The sequence below is a fragment of the Camelus bactrianus genome, chromosome 22 (genome assembly GCF_048773025.1).
Source record: "Camelus bactrianus isolate YW-2024 breed Bactrian camel chromosome 22, ASM4877302v1, whole genome shotgun sequence".
Taxonomy (NCBI): Eukaryota; Metazoa; Chordata; class Mammalia; order Artiodactyla; family Camelidae; genus Camelus; species Camelus bactrianus.
Window position 1 is genome coordinate 10377938 of NC_133560.1, and position 10071 is coordinate 10388008.

Genomic DNA, 10071 nt, shown 5'->3' on the forward strand with positions numbered 1-10071 from the left:
AGAAGAGAATCGCTGGTTCTCAACTCTAAAAAGCAAGCCCTGAAAGGATAAATTTTATGGTATGTGAAATATATATAAATATATATATATATATGGCATATAAATATATATATATTTAAATAAATATATTTTAAAAAAGAAAAAAAGAAACCGGAAGACCTTTAAATACTTTGAAGTGATTATTCTCTCCACAAACTGATTAATACTTAGTTTTTTCCTAGGGCTTGGCTTGTTTCATTCTTCGGGGGAGGGGAGAACGCAGACAAGGGTTGGAAACATCTTTAAAACAGTTCAACTGCAGTCCTGCCATTTCTAACAGTCAGGAGGACATAGAACAGTATTCTAAAAAAAACACATGTTGAGAATTTACCTTACGTATCCTAAAGGTTTTCATTCAACTGTTTATACAAACTATATAATCTATTCAAACAGATGCCAATTACTATCAAACTTTGATACAGCATACAATGAGTTGTTAAAAAAACTGCCTTTTCTCTACTTGATGATAATTTTAGCTCAACTTCTAGCCATGAGATAAACAAAATTCATAGCAAAGAATGGTTGTATTGGCTTCATAGTGAGATATCTAAGAAAAATGAGTAGGACTAAATACTTCCCAATAGTAAAATATAAAGCAGGACAATGACAATTTCCAGCTAATTATATGATTTAAATTTGTGCCAAATAAATCACACCTGTATTGCCATTAGAACAGAGCATCTGTACAGTTCTTAGGTCAATATACTGAACACAGGAAAAGTGTTCTTTTCAATCTGAAGATACTATCTCTAGATGTTACATGAGAGACAAGCCCCAATGAAACTAAAGTGTGAAGTTTCAGAACAATCATGCTCCACTTATTTTACTTTTAATCACGCACATGATAAAGACCAAGAATAACTGCTTATTATTTTAGGAAAAAAAAACTACTTACAAGAGATAGCAGCAAACTGAACAGGTCACCAACATAGTGATGATAACTCTTGAAAAAAAAAAAAGAAAAGCAATCGTTAGACTACTAGCTTGCAGGAGTTTCACGTTCCCTTCCCAAGTGATCAAACTGACGAGGACTGCACACCAGGAAAATGGATCTGAGTCTGTTCAAACACCAGTAGACAGCAGCGCACCCCAGGGTACACTCGGCAGAATTCTACGTAAGTAATTCACATTTGTATTTAAAGGGACGTGTATTGATTCTACAGCTTAAGTGTTTAACCCAAAGCCATCTGAAACTGAACACAAAAACCTTCAGTGACAATCAGCTTGGCGTCCAAGTCACTGCCCTATGTGGTAACATCCTCTGCAATGAAACGACACTATACTCCTAAAAATATGATTTTCTAGTGCTGACTGCTCCCTACCTCCAATCCTGTCTGAAGAAAACTTTAACCTGGATCTCTGGTCAGTTGAATCTCAACATTTAAAAAACTGAATTCATGATATTCTCTTCCCATTTTTCTTTCCAAAGGCTTCTAAATCTGTTCCCGAGGAGCTCTGCCACTTCCACCCACCCAAACCACCCCTCAGAACCCTTTTGCTCACACCTCCCCTGCACCCTCACAGTCACTGAATGCTGTACATTAGTCCTTTGAAGCATCTCTTCCCTATGTGGATTTCTCCCTTTCCATTCCCACCGTTAACACCAAAATTCATCGGGTTCGCCTGGCAAACTAACCACTAGCAGATTCAAAACTTTCTTCCTTTCCTTTCATTCTACCCAATACGATCTTTCAATCATTTCTACAATCACATCAGATTACTCTTTCTAAAATATTCCTTTCATTACATCACTCTGCAGCTTAACACTTTTCAGTACCCTCCCCCATCATCTCCAGGAGTAATTTCCAAAGTGTGTGTGTGTGTGTGTATCTCCACTCATTCATTCAACAGATTCTGAGAGTCCTGTTTGCACCACGCTCTGGGGAGAGACGAGTGAACAAAGCAGATGAAGACTCCCTACCCTTGTGAAGCTGAGCAAAGCAAGGGCTCCTGGTGAGATGGTCTGAGGCATTCAAAGAGGACAGAAGCCTGCATGGCTGAGCAGAGCAAAGAAAGCCTGGTCAGAGGTGAGGTCAGAGGGAACGTGTAGCCTCTGAAAGGAAAAGGGAAGCAATTTGGAGGGATCTGGGGAGAGGAGTGACAAAATCTGATCCAAATTCTAATAGGATCTCTCAGCGGGGTGGAAACAGTCGGGGCAAGAGAAGCAAAGGGAAAAGCAGAAAAAGCAGTTAGGGGGCAACTGCACTAATGGAGCCGGCTGCTAGCAGCCACAGCGACAACTGGTCTGACTCTGGATATATTCTGAAGGCACATTCTTCAAAGCACGTGCCTTATATAATATTATACCTAATATTACACTTCTAATACATACAGAAATAGATAAGGTGGTTTGTGCTAAAAAAAAATGCTGACAGCAGCATGACAAAAATGTTTGGCGATCTACAGAATCAAGTCCAGCTCCACCCATCCTTCTCACTGCTCTATACTTTCAAACAGCAACCCTTCACTCCAGAACGCGATGCCCAGCATGTCCCCAACCACAACACGTTTATTATTCTCCATCCCAAGCTTCTGCTCATCTTCCTCCCCTTCCCTGTCCCACCTTGAATCCCTTCCTCAACCTTTACTTTCCCCAAAAAGACCATCTCAGAGAGCGGAAACAGCTAGGGCCCTTAGTACTACCTGCTTAATAGTTTGATATCAAAAGCTCCGTCATTAAAATATCAGCTCCTAATGTGCTTCTTCCTAGTTGCTGCGTGCTGAAGTGTTTAAGTGTCAAATGACTGCAATTTACTTCCAAATGGTTCAGCAAAGATATGTACATACACATGGATTCACAGATAAAGCAAACATGAATAAGTGAACATTACTGAACCTAGGCGGTGGTATATGACACTTGGACTACTCTTTTACTTTGCTGTATGTTTGAAAAGGTTCTGTGATGTTGGAAACAACTGGAGATTGAACTCCTGGCACACGAATCCCTGCACTCTGGCCCCATCCCCTCCGCCTCATCTGCTCCTCAGGGGAGTCGCTGTGAAAAAAAATCTGAAGCTTTTAAAGAATCTGTAGATTCTTAAAGAATAAAGTGGGAAATCATGAAACATAGGAATGGTCAGGAAAGCTGATTCCAGACATAGACTTGATTCTATCCAGCTGTTTTTCAGTTGGAGAAAAGATGAGAGTAAGGGGCTTGCTCTAGGTTATACATAGATTCAGAAGGGTTTCAACCTTTTTCCCCTTCCTCCCCCGCAGCTTCACCAGGTCCTGAAAACCTCACAGAAGAGGATTTAACAGCGAAGTCTCCCTTCTTCCCTTCTCACCCAGTACCTTGACTTATCTCCTTAACGAAAATGTTTTCAATGCTTCAAATCAGAAATGCTCTCCTGCATTAAAAATTGACCATAGTCCCTGAAGCAATTCAGCTCCTTCATGTATTAAAAAAAAATTCTTTTTGTAGTCTTTTCAGGAGGTAAAGGGAACTAATACTAATTCAGCACTAATATTCTTATTTTACAATGTGGAAATGGGAACCTGGAAAAGTTAACTAAATTATCCAAGGTCACAGGGATCATCCAGCTGGGAGCAGTGTATCGGAGCAGTGTATCTCAAAGTGTAATACAGTAACTCCTAGGAGACACCTTGTGTTTTAAGACCTGCTCAATTCTGCCAAGGGCAGGAAATGCAAGGACCATGGTAGAAGCTATGAATCAGAACCAGATAACATAGCTAGCAGGTCAAACCTGAATCGTGACACTGAGTAGCCCATGTACCACAGGAGGCTTTCACTACCCTGAAAAGCAGCAGTGGCATCGAGACCCACGGCTGGGCACGGTGAGCCCCAAATGGGGGTCTTGAAGAAAGGAGTGGTCAATGCTACCAGCACATTAATAAAGTATGAAGTGTGAGTATGAAGGCTGGAAAGGCAGACAGAGGGTAATGAATCAGTTGAAGACAGAAACACAACAAAGGGGCACCTTGTTGTTCTCTAACTCCAGTAGGGGAAACAAACCCAACAGTTAAATTTGGTTACTACAAACTGTTTTAGTAACCCCAGAATTCTGACACTCTAAATCATCTATTACCGACTGGAAAGACACCCTATATAACTGATGTTACAGTGGGGTGGAGGGGAACAAGAGACCTAATGCAACCAAACGATAGAAATTCACCTACCATTTTTCCTTTATAAACAAATTATGATTTACTTGTAAGCTAATACAAGTTTATTCCAGAGACCAAAAGGGGTTCAAATATTAAAATGTTAAGGAAGTAATAGTATTTTCTTTCTTCTAACAGAGGCAATAGAATTATCCACTCAGTACATATTCACTGAATGCCCACTACGCATGCAAAGCACTGTGAAGCCACCAGTTAGTGTCAAAGAATAAAACAAGAGCTGGTGTTCCCAAAAAACTGTGGCTTCAGTCTGTTTCACCCCCACATGATCTTGCACTGAGAAAAAATGACTAAAAGGCAAAAGAGGAACCAGAAAGAGGGTGTTCTAAAGCTCCTTTGAAGCTAAGCCTCTGTCGCACATTACAATAAAAAAAGTTTACTTACAACAGAGATAAAGCTCTGTTTCACAAAGAAGTCTGGGGGAAAAGTATTTCTTAACCAATCGCTCTAAGTGCTTGTTCCACTCACGAACGAGGGCAGGAGCGCCCTCCCAAAGGTATGACGCAGGGGTTTCTAAACAATACCTCTTGTTCTTTGGTAATTAGTCTCGCTCTAGATCAGGCCCCAGCTACCTCCTGGCACTCACTAGATGCACGGCCTGAGTTCAACGTTATTGCACAAACTTGTCCTGTGCAACTAGGACAGCCTATGAGGCAAAGAGGGCAATTTCTATTTTATTGGTTTGATCCGTTCCTTTAAAGTTTAGGCAAATGAGGCCTGTGGACTTAGCACGGCTAAAGGGGAGACAGTCGTTTAGGGACGAATCCCAGCTCTTCCTTGACTCGGTATAAATCCATTTCCGACTGCACCCTCCCCAAGCAGGGATGTGATGAGGAAAAAATTCCCCTAAAACTCCTTCCTAAGGAGGGTCCGCCGGAGGTTACCCTCCTCGCGCTCGTGCCAGGGGCCCCGAGGCTGCTGCGATCAGGAAGTCGGGGGGCTGCATGGGGTCAGGGCCTGACTCGGACCTGTGCGGGGCCGCCCCCTCCCCCGCCCGGCCCGGCCCGGCCCAGCCGGTCCTCACCGCACGTCCCTCCCAGGGCAAGCCTGGCGCACTTACCCCCGGTTGGGACCCTTAGGGATGAACCAGGGTACCAGAAAGCCGACGAAGCCCCAGAACACGCTCATCACGATAAGAGGCACCGTGAGGCCCGTATACGCCATGGTTGTCGCCGGAGCTGCCAGCCCCTGCCCCGCCGCCTCACTTCAGTCCCACCCGGAAGTGTCAACACCGGCCGCGTGACCGGCGCGCGCGCAGGCCCGCCTCCCGCGCCCCCACGTGACCGCGCGCCAGACTCCGCCCCGCCGGGAGCCCGGAGACAGCCCCGCCCTCCCCAAGCCGGTCTCGGGGCTGCAGCTCCTTTGAGGGACGTCAGTCAGCCCAGAGCCCCAGAACTAGGGACAAGTCACCAGGGGCTCAGTAAAGTTTTCTGATAAGAACGTGGCCCTTTTCAGCAAAGAGCGTAGTTATTTACAGTTTTGTCTTCTTATGCAGCAAGAGAGAACGTAGAGAGAACTTAATAATGGTAAGTTTCTGTTCGGAATTCCTGTGTGCCAGGCACTGGACTGTGAACTTTAAGCGCTTTAATTCGTTCTGGACACCTCACTACAGCCGATGAAGTACTTTAAATTATTGCCCCCACTTTGTAATTGAAGAAACTGAGGCTCCAGGAGGAGGTTAAGGATCTTGCTCGGAGTCACATAGCTAGTAAGTGGCAGAGCCACGATGATGTGATTTTCAAGGCCAGTGCTCTTAGCTACTGACCTACTGTATGACTTGTGCACTGTGCCAGGATTTGAGGTTACGGAAATCTACAGGTCCCCCGTGGGGAGCTCACAGGCTGGTGAGGAGATTGACTTGTGAGCAAGCCACTCAATGCAGTGTGAAGGTAGAGGGACAAGAGTGCAGGACTTTCCACCCCAGTCAGTCCTGAGCTGAGCCTTGGAAGAGGAGTGGGAATGGCCAGAAGAATTGTAAGCAGAAGGTAAACATGGAGCTTCTTTCTAATGCTTGCCGAGGATTTTCACGATATTAACTGTAGTATGCAACAACCCTGGAACAGAGGAGGAGCCCAACTCTTAGAGAGAGGGAGGAAGTTTAGCTCCCAGGCAGAAGCAAGATGGAAAGCAGATCTGTAAACCAATGTGCTTTACCGTGGAGCACGGTTTCCCTGCAATGGTCACATTTCCTGACCTTGAATTACCTCTTGATTTCTTTCTCCATTCAACTAGAATGGATTCCTGGATTGAATAGGAAGCTGGACCAATGATCTTTAACATTTGTACCAACTCTCTAAACATGATGCCAAGTCTTTACCCGAAGGACAAGGTAGGAAACTCGTTGTTCTCCTTTGTGCTCATCCTGCACCCCCAACGTAGCCTCGGCAGAAATTCTGTTGTCTTAAGTTTCAGTCCAAGCACCGCCTTCTCCAAGACCTGTTTCATTCTGTTGATGCATGTCTTGTGGCCCGGTGTGTGTAACTCAACTAACCCTATGCTAGAGGGTAAACTCCTTGAGAATAAGCACTGTTCACTGATCTTTGCTCCTTAGGAGTGCTTTACACATGGAATGTGCTCAATAAACACTGGTACAACAGAATTGAGTAGAAAAGGTGAGATCAGCCAGAACTAAATTAGAGGGAAAAGTGTCGTCCTACTTCCTTCCCATTTCTCTTTTTTGAAACTTATTTCCTTTTTTGTGGGAGGGGTAATTACGTTTTTAAAAAAAACTTTTTTTTAATGGAGGCCCTCGGGATTGAACCCAGGACCTTGTGCATGCTAAGCACGCACTCTACCACTGTGCTGTGCCCTCCCTACTCCCAAACTTACTCTAATTGTGGTAAAATTAGAACATAAAACATAACCTAAAATTTACCTTCTTAACCATTTCTTCTTTATTTGTTTTTTAATTTTTTATTGAAGTATAGTTGATTTACAATGTTGTGTTAGTTTCTGGTACACAACGTAGTGATTCAGTTATACATATATGTATATATTCTTTTTCATTATAAGTTATTAAAAGTTACTGAATATAATTCCCTGTACAGTAGGACCTTGTTCTTTATCTATTCTGCATATAGTAGTTTGTATCTGCTAATCCCAAACTCTCAATTTATCCCTACCCCTGATAAGTTTGTTTTCTATGTCTGTGAGTCTGTTTCTGTTTTGTAAATAAGTTCATTTGTGTCATTTTTTTAGATTCCACGTATAAGTGATATCATATATTTGTCTTTGACTGACTTCACTTAGTATGATAATCTCTAGGTCCATCCATGTTGCTGCAAATGGCTCTTCTTAACCATTTTTAAGTGTACAGCCCAGTAGTGTTAAGTATGTTCACGTTGTTGTGCACCCAATCTTCAGAATTTTTTCATACCCACTAAACAACTCCCCATTCTCTCCTCCAGCCTCTGGCAACCACCATTCTACTTTCTGTTTTCTATAAGTTGGATTATTCAAGATACCTGTTATTAGTGGAATGACGTAACATTTGTCTTTTTGTGACTGGCTTAATTCACTTAGCACAATGTCCTCAAGATTCATCCATGTTGTAGCATGTATCAGAATTTCCGTCCTTTTTAAGGCTGACTAATATTCCATTGTATGTCTGTACCACATTTTGTTTCTCCATTCATCTGCTGATGGATAGTTGGGTTGCTTCCACTTTTTTGGCTTTTGTAAAATTTTTCCTCCTTTCTTAAATAAATGCAGGTATTTTCTTTGAAGTTGATCCTCGTAAGTCTAACCTTTGCCTTGCCTTCTTGGCGGCCTCTCTGAGAAGCAGATGTCAGGGAGCACAGGGACATGGCTGTTCAGACACCAGTTCTGTCTAAATCTGTTTCATCCTCTGTGAAATGAGAAAAATCTTTCATCTCAGCGTTATATTTGTGGGCTAGTATTGGCCAATAGCTCCCTCTATCAGTCAGTCTGTCAAAAACATTTTATCACACGTTCCAAATGAAAACTGTGAACAAACACTAGGATTCAGTGACCCTCCGAATGAAGAAATATTCTCTGCCTTCAAGGCATTTAAAGTTGACTTCAGGCAATAAATCAGACTTTGGGCAGCGTGGTCCAAGGACCCTTGGGGAGTCCCTGAGACTCTCCAAGCAGCCCTCCCAGGTCATCTCTTTTCTAACTACCAGTCTCTGTGAGGCTGAATTTTTCCTCTGTGCCTCACTCAAAACAACAGATTGCAACAGATGGACCGCAGAAGCGTTATAAGAATCTCTTTATCTTCTGTCAAGCCAGACATTAAGGAATTTTCCAAAAATGTAACACAATGTCACTTTTTCTGCTGCATTTCTTTTTGTTTTGTTGTGGCAGATAGTTATTTTGCATAAAAATGTTATTTGTGTTAACATGTTTTGGATTCATTATTATTAGCTTAAAATGAATTTAAAATAAATGTTTAATTTTTGTTTTAATGTGTAATATAGTACATCATATCAATCGATAGAACCCACATTAACAAGCTCTTCAGGTCCGCAATAGTTTTTAAATTACAGGAAAAGCCTTGGAGGCAACCTCAATAGGATAAGATAAATGGGAGCAGAGTAAAACACGATTGTGCAAGCCCCAAGGAGCCCCTAAATAGGCACGCAGAGCTGCAGAGCCACGGAGTCATAAAGCTTCTTTCCAAGTTGATCTGGAAGTTTGGAAGTTAGTGGAGAAGCTGAAACTCCAGCATATTTCGCTGCTCCTTTGCTCAGCACGTACGTAGGGACCATGCATTGTGGGCAGCCCCCACTGATGACGGCAGCTGCCAGTTCCTGGTGATGGCCACGTGCCAGTCATTCAACAAGGCGCTTTGAATTTACCTGTCTCATTCCATGCTGACAAAACCTAATATAGATGTTATTAAATCCATTTTACATATTACGAAAGAGGAGCTCCGATTTGTAACTTGCCCAAAGTCTGTTTCTTGTTGTTAATGGAGGTACTGGGGACTGAACCCAGGACCGCGTGCGTGCTAAGCAAGTGCTCTACCACTGGGCAATACTCACCACCCCGGACCCCCCAAATCTCGCTGTTTTAAGAGACAAAACTGGGATTTGAAGATAGGTCTTCATAGCTCCTGTTCTTCCCACTAAGCCATGCTCCCTCTCCTATTTCAAATAGTAAGTCAACCCCAAAAACTTAAATTATATACTACTTGACAAGGTAGAGACCTCTGATGCACAAGATGAGACCTTCGAAATCCTGTTCCAGAATTCGCTGCCCTCCTAGTAGGGAGAGGCTAGCGTGTGGTTCATTTAGTTATTTCTGATGGACAAAGTACACTTTATTTATTATTGGTGCGTGTTAACATTGTAATTATGGTGTTCAGGCCATAAATCAGCCATACACGACTTTTTTAAATTTGGACAACCTGCTGTTCTCACGAAGACTTCTTCATGGATTGTTTAAATTTTTTTTTAATTTTTAATTTTTTATGGCAGTATAGTTGATTTACAATGTTGTGTTAGTTTCCGATATACAGCAAAGTGATTCAGTCATACATACATGTATTCTTTTTAATATTCTTTTCCATTATGGTTTATTTCAGGATATTAAATACAATTCCCTGTGCCATACAGTAGGACCTTGTTTATTTTATATATATTAGTTTGTGTCTGCTAATCCTAACTCCTGATTTGTCCCTACCCCACCCTTTCCCCTTTGGTAACCGTAAGTCTGTTTTCTGTATCCGTGAGTCTGTTTCTGTTTTGTAAATAAGTTCATGTGTATCATATTTTAGATTCCACATCTAAGTGATACCACATGCTATTTAAAAATACGGAACGCTTCGCTCATTTGTGTGTCATTCATGATAATCTTCTCTGTATTGTTCCCATTTCAGCATACGTGCTGCAGAAACAAGCACTCAAACTTTTAAATAAAAACCCAGTC

General features: G+C 42.3%; 1 protein-coding gene and 1 pseudogene across 2 annotated transcripts in view; both read right to left on the reverse strand.

The window, feature by feature from the left end:
* Positions 1-5431, reverse strand: part of ATP6V0E1 (ATPase H+ transporting V0 subunit e1) — a 29596-nt gene extending 24165 nt beyond the window's left edge. The window contains exons 1-2 of one of the 2 annotated variants that reach the window (XM_010972265.3): positions 5240-5431; positions 935-982 (exon numbers count right to left, since the gene is read on the reverse strand). In XM_010972265.3, the coding sequence (XP_010970567.1) occupies positions 935-982; positions 5240-5343 (152 nt within the window). In that variant the 5' untranslated portion in view covers positions 5344-5431. The remainder of the gene's footprint in view (positions 1-934; positions 983-5239) is intronic. The other variant, XM_010972266.3, reaches the window with a different exon arrangement.
* Positions 5432-9951: 4520 nt separating this feature from the next.
* Positions 9952-10045, reverse strand: LOC123613436 (U6 spliceosomal RNA; annotated as a pseudogene).
* Between the last annotated feature and the right edge of the window lie 26 nt (positions 10046-10071).